Raw genomic sequence first — 21,443 nt, 5'->3', positions numbered from 1 at the left:
TGTATGAGACATTTCAGAAAATTATAGGTTTGAGAGCGATCCAAGTATCTTAATAGTTTGATGAGCATGCAAAATTTTGAAGTCTGTTAAATACATTTATTCTTCTGCTACCTACTCAAGTTTCTGGAAGATAAAATCTTGCCATGTCCATAGTTCATCTGCACAGAAGGTTATGAAATCAGATTTCTCAAAGTGGGATATGCATTCAGGTACTTTTAAAAGTGCAAGGATGCATTTAATAGGAAGCTAGTTATAATGTAAACTTAATCATGTAGTACTATTGTAAACTTTATTCAATCTTGTCGCACTGTACCATTTTTATAAATTTCCTTGACATATCTTATTACAGACCATCCATCTACTATAAATATTATTATTATTATTCCTGAGACCTCTAAGGAGTCCAAAGACTCATCATGGGATGACACCTAATGTACAACTCTCCATCTCCACCAAACCTCTACTATCAATCATCTACATCAACACCATCTACTGCCCATCACCACCACAACTAATATTTTTTGTCTGGATGCAGGATGAAAAACCCGAGTTTCCGGGAGAAAAAGCCTTGCCACCTCCGTATGAGATCGGCTAACTCACTTCAATTGAAGTCCATATCAAGATTCCTCCTCGTGATGAGAATCGAACTTAGGCCTTTTCTAATCGAAGGATGCAACTTACAATCGTTCTTCCAATATCTCTTCCATTTCTAATTAAACAGGTTCTATACCCAGGCCTACATATATTACTGCTTCATTATACTAAATATCTGAAAACTACATTGTTTTATATTAATAACAAAGCGCGTGCGCACACATGCACAGCCTGGAAAGAAGTCAACTGTCAGCCGGTATAAATTGGATGCCATGTTGCAGGCATATCTGTTGGGCAAATTGAGCCATCCCAGGGCAACAATCAGTGATACCACAGATATTCATACCAGGGAGTCAAATGCAAGTGCTACTTGCAGTGGATGACCCACAACACTCACCAAATGTAACCGTAGGGTGATACAAAGGATAATATGTAAAAAATGACATTTGTTGGCCGAAACATTGAATATGGAGTTCTGGGCATCAACTGGAATATGAATTTCCACAAAAAACATTCAGAACTGAGGTTCATAACATGGGTTTCCATGGGAAAACCACAATATGCAAGTCCCACATTACCTGAACCAACATGCAGCATCATCTTCAGTGGTGCAAAGAGCATGTACAGTGGAATATGGAAGCTTGGTAAGCTGTGATATGGAGCAACAAATCACATTACATCCTCCATCAAACAGATGAATGTGTATGGATATGGTAAAGGCCCGGTGAACATCTCTTACCAGAGTGCATAATCCTAACTATGAAATTCAGAGGTCATGGTGTGATGGTATGGCCTTGTTTTGTCTTCAGACCTCTGTTTGTGGTGCTACGAACATTGAACTCTGAGAGGTATCTGAACATTCTGGGCAATGCAATACTTCCTACTTTATGGTGTTTCTATGGAACTGACCATTGTCTCTTTCAACAGGACAATGCACCATGTCATAAAGCTGCTGCTGCTGTAATTGCATGGTTTGTGGACATGAACATCACCACACTTGATTAGCCTCCACAGAGGCTTGATCTCAACCGTACTGAAATGAAGTGGAGCATCAGGTGAGGACAAGGGATATCTGCCTCATAACATTCTGGGACCTCATTACATGCCTACAAGAAGAATGGTCCAAAATTCTCTTATGACTGCTACAGTCATCACAGCAAAATGAGTTCTACATCTTATTAACAAACAGTCATGGTGCCCATGGTTGTTTGTTCCTTGCACTATGGTGTCCATTGACTTCTTTTCAAGCAGTGTGTATATAAATATATAAACTGGGTGATCAAAATTAAAAGTATATCTGTTTTTAAGACCTTGTGGAGCATCATCTAGTGATCTAAATGCTGCAAAACTTTGCACAAATACAGTGTGCATCATGCAAAAGTGATATCTGAAGAAGAGAGAGAAAAAAAAAAAAAAAAAAAGGAGTTTGAAAATTCACCACCATGGGCATTATAAACACCAAATGCACAGAATTTTTATATCACACAATTTGGCAGGTGCCAGAATGGTTTAAAAAGATGGACACAGGATTTTCCCCTTCATTCTGGTTGTTAATAATGTCTATAGTGACGGCACTAACTGTGCCCCCAACGTGCTTTGCTCATGAAGCTGTACCACCTAAACAATTGCAATTCAGTTACTGCACTCCACGAATTTCATTGCCTAAACAAATGATTAGTTGTTTTGAAGAAAAAGGATTGTTGGGAGTTAGACCTGGAGAGAGAGATCGCAAACCAATCAGTTCACAACAAGTGAATGAAGTTGCTACTGCTATTGTGGAGCAGGTCATGAATAACACAATTAGTTCCTGAGTGCATGTGCTGTATCAAGATACAGTACATGGATGTGCCTTATACAACTATCTAGAAAATTTTACTGTTCTCAAATCCTAAATATGGGAACAGTATTCTAAGACTGGAGTGATGTAGTGTTAGGAGCTGGATACTGAAAAGTACAGATGCTCTGAATATTTGGTTTAGTTTTAGCATTTGGCAAATTTTGCAAGTATTCAGCTTCAGCCAAATCAGAAGAAAGATTCAGTCGGAAGGAGAAAAAAAAATTGTCTGCATCATAACAAATGCATTCTCCCTATCTTGCATGATTGCATGCTGAGGCTTATTTCAATTGCTACAGGAATTTGATCTGATGTTGTCTGTATTTTCATTTTAACTTACATTATGCAGCCTTAAAATTTGTTTGTATTATGAAGCTTTAAAATTTCTTAAATTGGTACAGCCAGAATAGGCTACACACCAAGATGGGAAAATTCAAAAGTAATTAAAAAAAATGTTGCATGAAAGATTCAAATCTCTGCAAGTGCAGTGAAACAGACCATGGGACATCTTTTTGACATGCCCACAACTGATGAAACTTGCATAACCAGAGATTTGGTTGAGTGCATAGATGGATGCTGCAATACAGTGTGCAAAGTTCAACTGGTACCTAAACAATTCATGTTCTTTTCCTATGTCTTAACTTGTTGCCAAATTCTGCATTGTTTCCAATGGACATGAAATAAATAAAAACAGTGAACGATGCTATTTCAGAGTAGTCCTCCTTTGATGAGTATGATAATTCTACAAAGGCTTGATGATAATTATAATAAAGAAACACATTTATCAGTAAAATAAGTAAAATTTATAGTGCACTTAACACAAAAATTTGAAACTTTAAGAATCTTAGCTTGCCACTACATAAATAAACTGCAAAAATGATATGGAAGTTGTTATCTTAAATTTGCTCAAGATCACATATTATAGGAGATGACCACTTGCAAAAAAATATATTCTATACTAATAAAAAAATCTGACAATGTTATTTATGCCTGTCTCATAAAACTTAAGAGAAAATTACCATTATATATAACTTACCACCATGTTATAATCTTCGGGGACTTCTATAACAAAATGAAACTTTCCTCCTTGCCAGAAACCTTCATCAGGCATTACAGTCATATCAAACTTATGAAGTTCATTTGCATTTTCAAATTTTACTTTACAGGTAACTGGTAAATTTGCTTCCATTTCTTGCACTTCTGTTCAATAGAAAGAAATTAAAACAGCATAAGATAAGTTTTTATACAAGCGAAATATGGAAAAATTTTGCCAAGTTAAAAATATGTATATATTGTGAGTAAAAATTTTGATTCCTTGACTATGGTTAAGACTAGGCAAATTTTTTTTTTTAACATAAATCAGATTTATGTTAAAAAAAGAATCCTGATCAATGCATTTATTATCTAGCACAAGTCAATTTTATTTTGGTATAATGAAATGAAATACACTGTAACCAATTAAATTTAACTTGACAAGAAATTATATTCTTGTTAAATCCTTCACCCAAGTGTAAGCAAACAAAGTTTGCACATGACCTCAATTTCACTACTTGCATATGGCAAATATGACTTCTGTATTATTTCAACCTTGAGGATCTCTTCAGGATCTGGCTCCCACAGATGAGACCTCAATAAAAGTCAAAACCAGTTTAGGTAGTATTCCTTCCCATAATGCTTGGCATTATACATGTCCAAAAGGATGTGTACTTTGTATTATGGGATACTAAGCAACTAATGTGAAGTCATTGTGAAGATACTTCATACACAAACTTTGCTTGCTTACACTTGGATAAAGGGAATAAACAAAAATATAATTTCTTGTTCAAAAATTATAACCATTTACCGATGCTATTGACATAAGTACATTCAATTTCAATGAGAATTACTATAAAAGAAAAGACAAGTTATTTTTCACTATTAAACTAAAAATTATGTAGTACTATCAGAAAATATGTTTTTTAGCATGGTAAAATCCCCTGATAAGATTTTAATTGAGATCACTGGGAAGGTCAATTATTATCATCATCATCAGAGACCTCTTGAGTATCCAGGACTCACTGAATGAGGTTATACAATCATTCACATACTAGCTGTCATATCTTCTCTTAAACTTATTCATGCTAGGTGCACTCACTACTTCGACAGGCAAACTGTTCCAATCACTCACTGCTCTGTGAGAAAAAATAGCTCTTATCCCTTTCTTAACTGTACACAAACTTAATTTCCACATGTTACCTTGTCCTCTTCCCAACATCCATATAATAAACAATTTTATCAACAGGTATCCTATAACAGCCTTTCAGAATTATCAGGCATCTCTCTCTTTCTATTGTTTATCAGCACCTGCAGTCCACATACTCAAATCTGCCCTCATAATCTACATGCATTCCATAATCCCTTTGTAACTTTTATTATCATTATCAGAGATTGCCATAGAGTCATGGACTCACTGAGAGAAGCCCATATCATCTATACTAGCAGTCATACCTAATCTTGAATTCATTCATGCTACCTATACTCAAATTCCAAAGGCAATCCATTACAAGCATGCATTGCTCTATCAGAAAAAAATCGAGCTCCACCTTTCTTTGACTGCATTAATTTCAACTTGGAGGCTCTCTCTCTCGTCCTCTTCCACCCTCCATAAAATTAAAAATTCCATCTAGTGGACACACTATGTGATCCTTTCAGAAGTTTGAAAGTCTATCATATCAACTCTCTTTTATCCTGTTTGCTAGTGTCTGCTGTCCACAACTTCTGAATCTAGCTATGCTATCATCCACAGTCCTGATATCTTTAACACTCTGCTTTGTGCTTTCTTCTGACCCCCCCACTGCACTGTGTCTGCATCCTATTAAAAACCAAGAGGACTTGTGCACAACAGTGAAGATGAAGACGTATCAAACCTTGTAAAGAGGAACTTGACTTCCCTATAAGACTGCACATTTATTTCACTCCTATCCTGTTTATTCTTTGAACTTTTTAGGGATACATTCTGATATTGCATCATTTAAGTATTTTTTAAACGCATAATTTCCTGCTTTGTGGTTTGTCATGTAACCTCTTCTGAATGGAACACTCATATACTTCGCCACCTCTCAGGTCAGTAAACAGCATGACTGCTGTCACCAACCACAGGCAAATTAGTCACGTCTTTAACCAAAATTCCTCCTGATACTATAATCAGATCTAACACTTTTTGATCTTGAGTTCCCTTCTCTCACATGCTGCCTGAGGAAGTTATCTTGCAACAGCCGAATAAATTTTATTTTTTATCATGAAATTTCACTGCTACTCAATCAATGTTTATATAATTAAAGTCACCCATGAAGTTGTGTCACCCATCATTGGTGCTAAATGAGTAATCATTTAGCACCCATCATTTGATTTGATGATGCATTTCATCATCAGCAGCAACTGCTCCACTATGTCTGTAACACCATCCCACTAAGTATTTGATAGCTTCAAATTCACTGCCATATGAGAAATTATTACTAATATTGTAGTCACAGCTGTCTATGCTAACTGGACTCAAATTATCTAATACCATTAGCAGCATGCCCCCTCTTGTAAATATAAAAGTTATCTGGGATTACAGATGAAAAACCAAGAGTAGTCCTCCTTTGATGAGTATTCCTCATCAAAAGTAATTAAAAAAAATGTTGCATGAAAGATTCAAATCTCTGCAAGTGCAGTGAAACAGAGACCATGGGACATCTTTTTGAAATGCCCACAACTGATGAAACTTGCATAACTAGAGATTTGGTTGAGTGCATAGATGGATGCTGCAATACAAGGCCAATGCATTATGTCTGTTAATTGTGTGTTTTCTAGCTAGTTTGCAGAATGAACAACTAGAATTTTTGGGAGGAAAAGGAAAACCTTGCAACCTCAGTATGAAACTGACTAACACATCTTCAGTTGGCTTTTTTGCATCCTAGTTGGGATTTCAACCGAGATCTTTCTAACCAAATAGCATTGTTGATAGTGACTGAGCTATGGAGACTATACAGGGTGGTTCAAAATTCCACGTACAAACTTTGACGGGAGGTAGAGAACATCAAAAATCAACCATATTCAAATAGGAAAGCATGACTGGAAACGGCACCCGAAAGTGATAGATGGCGCTGTTTGCCAGGTGAGCAATTGGGGCTTCCTCATTCAAGCATTCGACGTCGTACGAAGAACATGCATTGTTTTACGAATGCTGAGATAGCAGACATGCACCTCATTTACCATATTATGTATCCAACTACTATTGAACTGTTCAGTTACGCCTAATAAAGTTTTTTTTCACTACTTACTGCCTTATGTTATTTCTGTATCTTTGTGTCCCTGTTAGTACCTTCCTGTGGAGTTTCTGGTCATGCTTTCCTATGTGAATATGGTTGATTTTGATGTTCTCTACCTCCCCTCAAAGTTTGTATGTGGAATTTTGAACCACCTTGTATATAAAGGAGGAAAGGTAAATTTTTTAGGGAGAAGATAATAAAACTATATTAGATCTTTTATATTATAAAAAACACCTAAGATGATATGGTGAACTTTTTATATTCTTTGATAATCCCATGTTCATAATTCTTTGACCTACAATACTCTGTACTTCTCCATAATATGTTTATAATAGTGCAAACTTGCTTCTTGAGACTTCCAATACCTCAACTCACCCTCATTTCATTTTTTTAAATTTCTGCAACCTAAACACTGCGGGGAAAAAAAAACACATTTAACTCATACTCCCATTTTTTTTTTTTTTTTAATCATTGGCCAAGTCTCAGCATTATGCAGCATTACAGTCTTACTATACTCTTAAAAGAACTTTTAGATCTCACTAGAAGGAAGCCTTCTATCAGAGTACACCCAATGGTTTCCTCTATTTCATACCTACACTTTGCTCTTCACATTCTATTCACTTTGCTATTCTCTTTTCATATTCTCATCTTCCACCGACAGTATTTAAATATTAATTCTTGAATATTCTAATGCTCTACTCCAGTTTTTCAATGTTCCATTGAAAAAGTGGTTCAGCTTTTTTTATTCATGGAAATAGTTACTTTTGCAAATGTGGCCCATTGCAATATGTTTGAGCAGAGTGCAATGAACACTAACATTTTATATTTTACACACACACATGTATGTGAATGTGAGAGAGAGAGTCAAACTTGGCCATAACAAGCACCACAGGACTGATAAAATTTCCTCGTTATATATCAGTGATGAGTTAAATCTACTTTTTTTTTTTATTCTCAATAACTCATAAATAGATTAAAAAAGTATTAGAGAAAAACTAATTACTTACCTAAATACTTAATATTAAACAATTTACTTGTGCATAATTTTAAAACAATACATTTAATACAAAACAGTTTATTTCTCCATTAGTAAAACATACTAATTAATACTACATATGATTTCAATTAGTCTTTTTAAAAACTGGCATAATATTGTTATGTCAGTTTTTAAATTGATCCAGCCAACTGTTGTTACATACAAAACACTGATTCCAAATTGTTTAGCAAATTTTTCCGATTGAGCCTTCAAGATCAAACTAGTATTGAGAATCCAGTACTTCTTGGTGTAGTGAACGACTGAAGCTATGCTTCACTGATGTTTGTTTGTTTAGCATGAAAAAAAAAAAAATTAAATGTGGTTTACTTGAAGATAACTGATTACTCCACAACCAATACAAATAAGAGAATGTATCAGAGTAAATTAGGTATTTGAATATTTGGAAATAATGTATTAACATTTATCTTTATACCCAAGACTATCCAAGAAACCAACTGATCTTCTATTCATAAAGTTTGTTGGTTAGGGTTTAGTGCAAGGACAGTAAAGGTCATGCAGTACCATTACTAAGTTCATAGCAATACATAAGGTAATAAAAAATAAATTGCTAAATATGTAAATAATATTTTAAATACAAGAAAACAATCTTAAAAAATGGGCAATACTATATCTACATAGATACAGTATTGCCCATTTTACATAGCTACATAGATACAGGAAGGAGATGTCTATAAAGAATTCAACGAGTATGTATAAATCATACATTTTTGGTGGTGGTATTCTTTTGCACTAGTTCAAGATGAGTGACATACGGCTCAGAAGTTGTATTTACTGCAGTCAGCAACACAATCAAAAGTCTCAGACCTTGAGCTGTCACTATAGACAGGTAAGAAATCAGAGCAATCTGCCAGCTGTGCATTAAAAGGTGCAAATAGACTGATGGTGGAATAAGTAACTGACTTATCTCACACAGTAAAAGGCTGCTGTAAAATCTTGTATGAAGAAAATAAAAATTTTCTATACCGATTTTACTTGGGAACTGAAAATTATACAAAATACTATTAATTGAATTAACTTTTAACTTAATTTTGCCGTTTTATATCTGGTAAAATATTAGAGTAAATTGTCATCATCATCATAACACTAATTATGGGTATCAAACATATTGGTCTGTTCCAGTCTCATTATCCATCCAATATCCTTTTTTGAGGTCCCTGCCTCCTCTTTCCAATTGGCTTATATTTTAGTATTTGTTTAGGATGTCGGGTGTTGGCCATTCGGTTTACATGTTCAATCCATTTTTGTTTACAATCGTTTAGTTTTTCTTCTATTGATTTTGTTTTTAGTACTTTTAAAATGTCTTCATTCCTTTTTTGATCTAATAATGTGTATTTTGCAATTCTTCTCATAATTCTCATTTCATTTGTTTTTATTCTTTGTTTATCTTGTTTGTTTATTGCCCAAATTTCACTGCCATATAATAATGTGGGCACTGCTAAAGTATTGTATATTTTAAAGCGCGTTTCTTTTTGTACTATATTTGGGTTGAGTGTTCTATTTAACAGGCCTGTAATCTGTAAAAATTTTGAAGTTTTTAATTTTATGTCTTTTTCTCCTTCATATGATATTTCACATCCAAGATAACTGAAAGTATTTATCTATTCTATTATTTTATTATTAATAACTATTTTGCTTCTAACTGGAGTTTGTCCACAAAATGCCACTGTTTTAGTTTTATCTATGGAAATTTTCATTCCAAACTGTTCTACTATGTTTAAATTATATATTGCTCTTTGTAAATTGTCTTCTTTATCTGATATTATTACCTGATCATCTGCAAATAATAGCATATTTATTTTGTTATTCTGGGAAATTTCTATACCTTGATTGTTTAAGGTGTTCCACTGTATATTTCATTAATGTAAATATTGAAAAGTGTTGGAGACAGAGGGCATCCCTGTCTTACTCCTTGGTTTATATATTGTTTTTCAGAAAACTTTTCATTTATTTTTTTTTTATTTCATTATCTTTGTATATATTCAATATTGCATGTAGTAAAATATCAGGTATATTTATTCTTTGTAATATATCAAACAGTATATATCTTTTTACTTTGTCAAATGCTTTTTCGTAATCTATAAATAAAAGATGAGTTTCAAAATTAAATTTTCTTTCTTCTATAAGTAATTTTAAACAGAAAGCTGCATCCATTGTAGAGCGTCCTTTTCTAAATCCATTTTGACATTCTAATAAGATTTTTTCACTGTATACTTTTAGTTTTTCATTAAGTATTCTGCTATATATTTTGTAATATGTATTCAATAAACTAATACCCCTGTAGTTAGCAGGTTTTGTTTTATCCCCTTTTTTAACTATAGGTATTACTATGCTTCTATTCCATTCTATTCGTATTTGTCCATTTGTATATATTTTATTTAAGAATTTTAGTAATCTTTGATGAAATTTTTTTCCAGCAAATTTATACAGTTCGGAGTTTATCCCATCTTCTCCTGTTGATTTGCCATTTTTTATTTTATTTAGGTTGTCCTTTAATTCTTTCATTGTTATCGTACCATTTAAGGTATTTTGTAAGTTTCTGGTGTAATTATTTTTGATGCCACTATTATCCGTCCAAAGATCTGTAAAGTAATCCTAGAATTCTTTTACATCTATTTTTCACAATTTATATTTGCAGTTTCTTTTATATTTGCATTCATGTGTTTTAGGATTTTGTATGCGCTGGGTCTTATTTTGTATATGTCATTTTCTAGATATGATACAAATTTTTCCCAGCTATCTCTCTTTCTGGTTTCTCTTTTGGCCATTGCTCTTCTTTTTTTATATTCAATTTCATCTTCTTGTTTTTTGCTACTTAACCATCTTTTAAGAGCCAACTTTTTATTTTTAATTATTGTTTTTATTTCATTGTCCCATATATGTAATTTTTTATTTTTATGATATTTTTTGTGTGTTCCTAGACTTTCACATGCTGCTGGTGCAATAATTTATTTTATATTATTCCATTCTTTCTCAATGTCTTCATTTTCTTGTATTTTTTCTAAGTAGTTATTAATCCTCTGTTGGTATAAATTTCTTATACTTGAATCATTTAGTAATCTTACTTTGTAATTAGATTTTGTTTCTGTAGTTTATTTATTTTTTGTATTTTTTGTAGCCAGTTTGGTGGAAATCTTAGTTTTGCCTGTACTAAATAGTGACCTGTGTCAATTTCTAGCCTTCTTCTAACTTTAACGTCTAGGAAGAAGTTTGCTGCTTTTTCATTTGCTATAAAGTAGTCTATTATTGATTTTTGTCCGCTTGAACACCACGTATATTTATGTATATTTTTATGTTTGTAAAATGTATTCATTATTTTTAAATTATTATATATTGTATAATCAATGAGTCGCTTTCCATTCTTGTTTACTGTTGGTTCTCCAAATTTTTGTATATTATTGTTAATTTTTTTCATTTGCCTCGGGTATATTTGCCAACAGGAAAATATACCCGAGGAATGGAGGGAGAGTACTCTTGTTCCCATCTACAAGGGTAAAGGGGATGCACAAGACTGTAAAAATTACAGAGGAATAAAGTTGATGTCCCACACAATGAAGATCCTAGAAAGGATTCTTGATGGTAGATTGAGGGAGGAGGTGGAGATTGCAAAGGAACAATTTGGCTTCATGACTGGTAGATCAACAACAGATGCTATCTTTGGGTTACGACAGATGATGGAAAAATATCGAGAGAAACAAAGGGAGCTACATCTGGTATTTATTGATCTGGAGAAAGCATACGATAGAGTGCCAAGGCAAGAAGTCTGGAGGTGTCTGAGGGAGAAGAAGGTGCCGGAGAAATATGTCAGGTTGGTGCAGGAAATGTACAGAAATGTGAAGACAAGTGTTCGGACCTGTTTGGGACAGACAAAGTTTTCAAGTAACAGTTGGCTTGCATCAAGGGTCAGCATTAAGTCCGTTTGTTTAATATTGTGATGGAGGTGGTAACAGAGGAGGTGAGAGAAGATGCACCTTGGACAATGCTGTATGCAGATGACATCTTGCTGTGTGTAGATTCAAGAGAAGAAGCGGAAACTAAACTGGAAAGATGGAGAAAAGTACTGGAAGAGAGAGGTATGAGAGTGAGCAGAAGTAAGACAGAGTATATGTGTTGCGCAGTGGGCGGTGGCCAGGAGACAGACCTGGAGCTGGAAGGAAATGTCATCAGGAAGGTGAGAGACTTTAGATACTTAGGTTCGACAGTGGAAGAAGATGGAGGAGGTGAGAAGGAAGTGGGATGCAGGATACAAGCAGGTTGGAGGAACTGGAGGGAGATGGCTGGAGTGTTATGTGATAAGAGGGTGCCGATCAATCTGAAAGGCAAAATTTATAGGACAGTAGTGAGGCCAGCTATGACATATGCTATAGAAACTGTGGCCCTGAGGAAAAATAACATTAGCAGGATGGAAGTAGCAGAGATGAGAATGCTTAGGTGGATGTGCGGTGTGACCAGAAAGGATCATCTGAGAAATGACTATGTCAGGGGAACAGTGAAAGTTACGAACTTAGGAGCGAAAATACAGGAGGCAAGGTTGAGATGGTTTGGTCATGTGATGAGGAGGGAGGACGAATATGTGGGAAGAAGGGTCATGCAGATGGATGTGCAAGGAAGGCGAAAGCGTGGGCGGCCAAAGAAGAGATGGAGGGAGCTGGTAGAAGAGGACTTGAAGATGAAGAACTTGGATGTGGTGACAGCCCAAGACAGGAAGGTGTGGAGGAGACTCATAATAAACAGTGACCCCACTTAAGTGGGAGAAGCTGCAGAAGAAGAAGAAGAATTGTTAATTTTTTTCATTCCTATTCTGGCATTAAGATCTCCGGCTATAATTATATGATCTGTTTTATTTAATTTTTCATATATTCCTTGTAACTCTTTGTAAAAGTAATCATTTTCTTCTTCTTTTACTTCTTCAGCAGCATACACTACAACTGTTAAATTTTCTTTATTTAATTTTAATCGCACTTCTAATATTCTTTTTTTCCAGTCTGTATAATGAGTTATTTTTGCTTTAATTTATTTATGGATCCAAATCATTACAAATACATGCTTTTTGCATGTATTTGTTTGTCCACTCCACTATATATGATATTGTAGTTAGCTGTTTCTTTTGTTCCTTTAAGTTTCTTTTTTGTTTCAGTAAGAACTGCAATTTCTATATTTTCGTCATTTAAAATTTTATCTAATTCTTCTTTATGTGCTATGCTGCTAATGTTCCATGTAGCATATTTCACCATGTTTTTCTTTTTCCAAAGTTTCTTAACCTTTTCCAGTTTGTGGTCGTTTCCCATGTTTTCTGTCCGGTTTGGATTTCGTTGAGATTTGAAAGTAATACGTGTTTCCCTAGTGGTGGGGCTGCCACCTTAAGACAACTAGGCTTGACCTTTTTAGTGGATAGTGGAAACTACAGTTTGAGAGGAAAGAGTCACCCCCTCGCCCTCGAATTGCTCTAATAGCACTGAGGGGGGGGGGGGTAAAAAGTAAGAGAGAGTAGAGGGAAAGAAGAGTAGAAGACCAGTCTTCAGATATGATATACCAAGTGTATATTGTACGAAGTAAGATCAGGTCTAGCTTGGGTATCTTGAGTCTGCCATGCCTATACTCACCAATGTGAGCCCCTGAGAAAAGTAAATTGTTAAAATATTTAAGAACCACTGAACTTGTACAAACAAAGAAATGGCTCAGACAGGATTAGACATGTAGATCTGAGGCTAGCGCAAATCGTGAAGGTCAACAGTTGCAGGTTTTCCCGCCAAAACTCAGTGACAGCAGGGTGGTGGAAAAAACCCCTCCAAGAAAATCCGGGGCGGTTTAATCTGAGGAAATTCCAAGGTTGGGAGAGTAGGATAAAAGGGAGAATTTGAGGGGACAAATCGCTCTGTTTCTGCCTCTCGCTTTGAAGAGGTTCCTGTATCCAGCTGTTCCAAGGACGGGGGAATCATGTCCCACCAGCAGAAGTCTGATGATGATAGGAGATTCGTAACAGCAGTGACGGTCTATTCCAGAAGTCCCACTGCGAAGTTTCTTGATGATCTCCAAGTATACTGTATCATCGTTGCCATGAATTAGTGTCCAATTGTGGTTTTCACCGGAAAGAAGAAGAAAGTGTTCGTGATCTCTAGGATCTTGTGTACTGAACTAGCTGGCAAGGTTGCAAGTAAGATTTATGTAGAACTTTCCTAGATTGTGAAATTTAAAGCTAAGAATGCTGATCCTATAGTTTGTTAGCATAAAGAACAATTTGTGAAGTCAGAAAAAATCACATTTCTAAGTAATTGTGAACTAGCTGTTTGCAGAGTTCTGAGGAATTGCTAATTGTTATGTGATAGAAGGGAAATTGAATGTTAAGTTTAGTTATGCCTAATTCTGCTTTTAGACTGAGTTAAGCTATGTTAGAGTGTGTATATGTCTATCCACGTGTCTGATTGTTATGAGCATATATTTTGCCTTTGTCTTAAGAGAGAAATGCTAATTTAATCAAGTGGAGAACTAGACACGTGCTTTACTTTGTCTCCATTATTACTTAGTTAAGTTAGTCAGAGCCAGATATTTTGATGTGTGTAGTTTTAATCTTTGTAATTATCTAACTTAGAATGAATAAACAGTTTTGTTTGTTAATAGCTTGCCTGATTATGCCTTACCAATGCACTCATAAAAATATAGAACCTGTGTGTCCTGCAGATAGAATAGCCACAACTGACTGATAATTAAGTTTTAAACGTTGCTTGAATTAGCATTAAATATTAGAGATACTCCCATGTTCAGTTGGATGTTTCTCTTGCATGTATGGGAAAAGACAAACAATTCCTCTACGCTATCTTTAATGGCGCAGTCGAAAAAACAAATAAATTTTTAAAGATCAGTGCAAGAGAAAGTCAGCAAGATAGACAAAGGAATTGGTTCCAGCCCGAAGCACTTCCTGAATCCAGACTTCGTACACGTGAAAAGAGCATACTTGTGACCTTGAGAATGGGGGGGGGGGGGGAATAAATAGCCAGAGAGGATTAAGAGTGATTGAACTAGCTCAAGCAATGACTACAAACTCAGTAATACGACTGGTAAAGAAAGGAACATAAAGGCGCAGTTCTAATAATTAAATTAAATTAATAATATCAACCAACAAATAAAAATAAATAATTAAAATAAAAAGAAAGATAGATATTATTATTATTATTATTATTACATTGCATTATGGAGGACAAACTCCCATGGAAAAAGACTATCATGTTAGTGAAAGTAACGTTGTTTACATTCATGCCAAAATCATGTATAATCTCTTTCATATGCATACCAAACAGAGAATGTTAGTTTGATGTGTGCAATATTGGACCTTCCAATATAGAGAAAACAATACTAGTCCATGCAGGTTGTTCAGGCAAAGAACATTTTTAAGGCATATTAAATTATAACTTTTTTGTCAAAGAGAGAGCATTTTTCATTTGCTTCAACATAAAGGCTTTGAATGAGTGATGTGCAAAATGCACAGCAACTATTTGCATACCTTACATAAAAGGTATAACGGAAAGGATTCAACTATCACAGGGTTCTCTCTCTCTCTCTCACATATCAGACTTGTGACCCATAATCCAGCTTTGAGTGAACAACATAATCAAAGCAAAGATCGGCTTTCTCCTCCACTCTGAAGAGGACTGTGTGCAGGATATGCAATGCTTACTGTGCAAAATGAGTTAACAAACATAGCCTCATTACTGGGATAACTGTTTGTCCCATCCTTAACTCTGGATATTTTTGGCAAAAGTGTACATAGACACTGCTGAAAACCTGAATCCATGAAGACATATGATCAATTACTTGTTGAATTTGCCTTTCAGTGACTCATGTTACAAGAATGAGGAAATTGTTAAGTCATCAATATACAATATTTTTATAAAGTAAAAATGTTTGTGTCTTATTTATATAAATCAAGTACATGTTAAAGCCAGCATTATTTCAAAGCCAAATGTAGAAACTATGAAAGTTTTGTAAAGAAGTTGACCAGAGAGCTTATAGGAATACACTCCCTGGCATTTACGAGTTGCCCTAGTGTGAACCATATAGAAGATGTAGGCACCGCCCAAGCATCTATATATTCGCTTTTTATTGGTCCATTTTGATAAGGTTTCACAGGCCTGACAGCTGTTTAAAACTGGGTAGTTCTCTTCAGAGACCAGGCAGAAACCTTAAGAGAGCAAAAACTCTCATTCAGTACTAAGGAACTCGAAGTGTATTTTTTGTAAGCGAACTCTCAGTTGGTGCATAAAGTATTTACTAAAATAAAGAGCCAAAAGCCATAATTGTGCATCGCTGAAATGAAACCTTTTGGCTTTTTATTTTAGTAAATGTGTCTTATTTTCCATATCTATTCTAAGCAATAATAATAACTTACCAATAAAATTATTAGGTTTGAAATGAATGGTCTTTCAAATGTCAAATACACTGTTACATTATCTGTAGACTGGTCCCTACTCATCTTCCTTTCTTATCCCCCCCCCTAATGCTATTAGAGTATTTGAGGGTTAGGGATGAAAATATAAAGAAATATATCTAAACAAAAGGTGCAAAGAAATTGAAGAAAGCAATATTACAGTAGAACAAGAGATCTGTTTGGAAAGATAAATGAAGTTACAGAGAAGTTTATTCCTACATTAGGAGTTGGAAAAAGCAATTTGGGAAAAAGTTTGATGGAAGAAGCGTCAAAAAGAAAAGAGTAAGTATAGAAAAGTGTAGAGAATTTGTACAAGAAAGATATTAATATTGAAGGAGAATTTGAAAAGAAAGAATTTGTTGAGAGGAACCCATGATAAACAAAAAGTGAAGTGATATCAAAGGAACAGTTGCTAGAAAGTAAAACTCCTGGAGCTGATGGAGTGTCAAATTATTGAAAACAGCTGGGGATGAAGTAGTGAGCATATTAACTGAAATTTGTCAACAGGTTTGGAAGAAAATATACTGGTCTAGAAACTGAAAAACATCAAACCCCAGAGATTGTGAGAATTATAGAACCACCATTATAATTTCACATGCATGTAAAGTTATGATGAAAGCAATCCAACAAAGACTGGAGTCATATGTGAATAGAGCAATGCCACAAGAACAGGCAGGCTATAGGAGAGCTAGACAAATTAGAGACCCGGTAGTAAACATGAGATGGATCATGGAAAGGACAAGAGAATTTCAGAAGTACTTATCTGTTTTATTGATAAGAAAGCTTTTGATTGCATGGATCACAACAGACTGTGGATTATAATGAGATCAATGGGAATACCTGAGCATCTAATTCTCTTGATATGGACCTGTATAACAACCAAGAAGATTCAGTAAAAACAGTCCTTGGAGAAAAAGGCAGTGTTCAAGCGTTCAAGTGGGAAAAGGGATCTTGTGGCAGGGATGTATACTGTTGCTCTGTCTTTTTAATATTTATAGTTAACATATTATGAGAATGGCTACACAAAAACCCAGTTGGAATTAAGATTGGTGACAGAAAAATAAATAATTTGTGATATGCAGATGATACAATACTCACAGCAGAAACTAAGGAAGATCCAAATGGTTGATTCTATTGGTTAAGAAGGAAAGCAACAAAAATTCCCTCCCCCCATATTTGATGTCAGTAGACACCATACAGTTACTCCTATACTTCAATGAGTTTGGGAAGTGAAATCTTCTAGAAGAAGTGGTAGGGTCATAGATGCCCTTTCCACACAGAGTAAATAGGATAATCACAAACATCCATGCCCATGGAGGGATTCAAACCTGCAACCTCTTGGCTGGAGAGCAGATACACTAACCACTCGAACAACCAGGCCAGCCAAAGCTGGGCTTAATTTAAGCATCTGCAAAACAAATTTTGTTTGATTTCTAAAGCAGGGTTTCTGGATTATGTAAAAAAAATAAAATAATCTAGGCCCACCTATGGTACTAATATACTTGAGGATTTACCTTTCATGGGTAGGAGTAGCAAAAAAAATTTAAATATTACAGCAGTATAATTAACTTCTGTAATCATTCTTCCTTTTAATCATCACAACATAAATTTACTAGGATTCTCTTTGGCTGCTAAATTTATATCGTTATCAAATCTTGCCTTCCTTACCATTTCCATCTTTCTAGCCTGCATTTAATTCTTCCTTTTTTAATATCAATCCCATGCATAAGATGCTACAAAACATTTAAAAAATATTACCATGTATAGGTATTTGCATTGCTCATGAGTTTGCTTATCACAGATTTCTTTCAGAACATTTTATGAAACTCTGCTGGATAAAGGATTAAACCAAGAATACAATTTCTTGGCATCTTTAATTTAATTTACAAATGAAAATGATCATGCTTGAGAATTAATCAACATTATCACAAGCACTCCAATCCAGTCGTGTGTTGGTAAATTTTTAACAACTGGCTCGCTTTATGAAAAATTTGATTCTTCACAAAGTTCTATTGTATCTTCAGATGTCTTTGTTTCTGCTTCTTCAAATTTTGTCCTTTTAATGTTTAAGAAGTTTCGTTCTATTTCATTTTTTCAACTAACGGCTATCTGCTTTTCCACAAAACTCTAACCCTGATTAAAATTATTCTAATTATTAAAAAAAAAAGAAAAAAACTAAATAAAAACATATATTAAAGAAAATTTTTCCTATATTACCTACAACTTACCTATTATCAAATGAAATCCTGAACAAAAAAAATGTAACAACTAATATTACCACTCATAGTCGATCAAATGACCAGAGACTGTAGCCATCGCGACGGATTTTTGTATTTATCGATAGTGCAACAATGTTGCATTTCCAAGAACTTAATGTTGCAAGTTCTTGGAAATTTGCCAAAAAATAAGGCATTATTGTTTATTCAAATACCCAGTTCAGGAGTTTTGATAAAGTGTTTGTGTTTTAATGAATACAGACATTGTTTAGTAAATAAAATCATTTCCAAATTCCCGTTCGTAAATTGAGTTTGTGTTTTATGAATTCTCCTTTATGCATTTATTTTTGATAATAATAATAATAATATATGTAAGTGTTTATTATACAATTTCAAAATATTTACAAGAAAAGGTATATACCACCATTCATCATCTATCCTTTCATAAAGAATTTTAATAACAGGCTCTCCTGACTTGGAAATTCGCCAAAAAATAAGGCATTATTGTTTATTCAAATACCCAGTTCAGGAATTTTGATAAAGTGTTTGTGTTTTAATGAATACGGACATTGTTTAGTAAATAAAATCGTTTCCAAATTCCCGTTCGTAAATTGAGTTTGTGTTTTGTGAATTCTCCTTTATGCATTTATTTTTGATAATAATAATAATAATATATGTAAGTGTTTATTATACAATTTTAAAATATTTATGAGAAAAGGTATATACCACCATTCATCATCTATCCTTTCATAAAGAATTTTAATAACAGGCTCGCCTGACTTAAAAACATTAACCGGCTCGCTAAATTTGAAAAATTTTAACAACCGGCTCGGATTAGCCGGTCCCAACACACCACTGCTCTAATCCCTCCGTGATATCAGACATGGTCAATAGAGACAAAAAAACAACATTCTTCCGAACACATTTTCATCATAGGCAGCAATTCATTTGATGAAGCATTAATCCCAAGAAATGGCAATGCCCTAAAGGTCATTGTCAACCTATTACTGCAAGCAGACCAAGTCATTTTATGTAGTGTGAAATGTTTCTAAATATGCAGCTTGTCAGTTTCTCTGATAAACAAAATCAGTAAATTTTTTTGAAATTAATTTCATTATTTTTAATATATTTTTTCTCTATTCATGGGGAAAAAATATATTAAAATCTATTAATATAAAACTATCTACCATCAATATTTAACATCAAGTCAATTTTTAAGGCGCTAGTTTTATACTCAATATAATTTAATGGAATAACTACAGCACAAAGAAAAATAATTAAACAGCTGGTTTAATAATTTCAGTATTTCACTATGTCACAGAGATATTTTCAGAAATACAATTTTTTATGGCAATCTCACCTAGGAAAGGCAGAAATATATAGCATATTATTAGCATGATGGATGGTAAAAGGATTACATAATCTGGAAGCCCTACTATAGAGACCAATATAGTAATTTTTGTCTCTAGAGTAGGGAAGAAAATGAATACTATAGAAAAATTTGGACAATCAACAGTAACAAAAAATGGAAAATGATTCATTGGTTATATAATATATAAAATTTAAAAATAATGAATACATTCTATAAACAAAAAATATACATAACTATATATATTGTGTGTGTATGCAAGAGAAGAAAAATCGATAATAGATGACTACTTTATAGCAAACGAAAAAGCAGCAAACTTCTTCCTAGATGTTAAAGTCAGTAGAGGGCTAGAAATAGATAGAGATCATTATTTAGTGCAGGCAAAATTAAGGTTTCCACCAAATTGGTTACAAAAAAACATACAATACAATAAAATAAAATTCAAAAAAAAAAATAAAATAAAATAAAATAAATAAAATAAACTAGAGAAACAAAATATAATTACAAAGTTAGCTACTAAACAATTTAAGTATAAGAAATGTATACTAATGGAGGATTAATAACTATTTTGAAAAAATACAAGAAAACAAAGACATCAAGAAAGAATGGAATAATATGAAAGAAATAATTACATCAGCAGCATACGTGAAAGTCGAGGAGCACATAAATACCATAAAAATAAAAAAATACATATATGGGACAATGAAATGAAAACAATAATTGAAAATAAACTAGCCTTTAAAAGATGATTACATAATAAAAAAAAACAAGAGGATGAAATTGAGTATTAAAAAACAATGAGCAATAGCCAAAAGAGAAACCAGAAAGATGGGAAAAATTTGTATAATACCTAAAAATACTGAAGCACACAAATGCAGATATAAAAGAAACTGCAAATATAAATTGAGAAGTAGACTTAAAAGAATTCTTAGATTATTTTACAAATCTTTGGACAGATAATACTAACATAAAAAAGCTATGCCACAAGCAAGATGCTTTAAATGATATAATAACAATGAATGAATTAAAGGACAACCTAAGTAAAATAAAATTAAAAAAAAAAAGGATAAATCAGCAAAAGATGATAGAATAAAGTCCAAATTGTATAAATTTGCTGGAAAAACATTTCAGAGATTAAAATTTTTAAAATATTTTAATATATATATTTTAAATAAAATATATACAAATGAGCAAATACCAATAGAATGGAATACAAGTATAGTAATACCTATACTTAAAAAAAGGGGATAAAAAGAAAACCTACAGAGGCATTAGTTTATTGAATACACACTACAAAATATACAGTAGAATACTTAATGAAAAATTGAAAATATATATTGAAAAAAATATTAAATGCCAAAATGAATTTAGAAGAGGTTGCACTGCAATGGATGCAGCTTTCTGTTTAAAACTACTTAAAGAGAAAAGAAAATTTGAGTTAGAAACTCACTTTTTGTTTACAGATTATGAAAAACCATTTGATAAAGTAAAAATGCATGTACTGCTTGATATATTACAAAGAATAAATATACCTAATATTTTACTACAGGCAATATTGAATATATACAAAAATAATGAAATTAAAAAAAATGACAAAATGTCTGAAAAACAATCTATAAACCAAAGAGTAAAGACATGGATGCCCTATCTCCAACACTTTTC

The 21,443-nt window shown here is 33.4% G+C and overlaps 1 protein-coding gene across 3 annotated transcripts in view; it reads right to left on the bottom strand.

The window, feature by feature from the left end:
- Window positions 1-21,443, bottom strand: part of LOC150109666 (NEDD8-conjugating enzyme UBE2F-like) — a 148,676-nt gene that overhangs the window by 104,682 nt on the left and 22,551 nt on the right. For 2 of the 3 annotated variants that reach the window (XM_090409615.1, XM_090409607.1), the window contains one exon: window positions 3,465-3,628. In XM_090409615.1, coding sequence (XP_090265741.1) covers window positions 3,465-3,628 — 164 coding nt within the window. Of the gene's footprint in view, window positions 1-3,464; window positions 3,629-20,018; window positions 20,129-21,443 lie in introns of all 3 variants that reach the window. The other variant, XM_090409623.1, reaches the window with a different exon arrangement.

This window comes from Typopeltis vanoorti, chromosome 2 (genome assembly GCF_054136105.1).
Source record: "Typopeltis vanoorti isolate ZY-2024b chromosome 2, IOZ_Tvanoo_1.0, whole genome shotgun sequence".
Lineage (NCBI taxonomy): Eukaryota > Metazoa > Arthropoda > Arachnida > Uropygi > Thelyphonidae > Typopeltis > Typopeltis vanoorti.
Note: the sequence above shows the minus strand (reverse complement) of the source record. Positions and strands in the feature narration are given on the sequence as shown.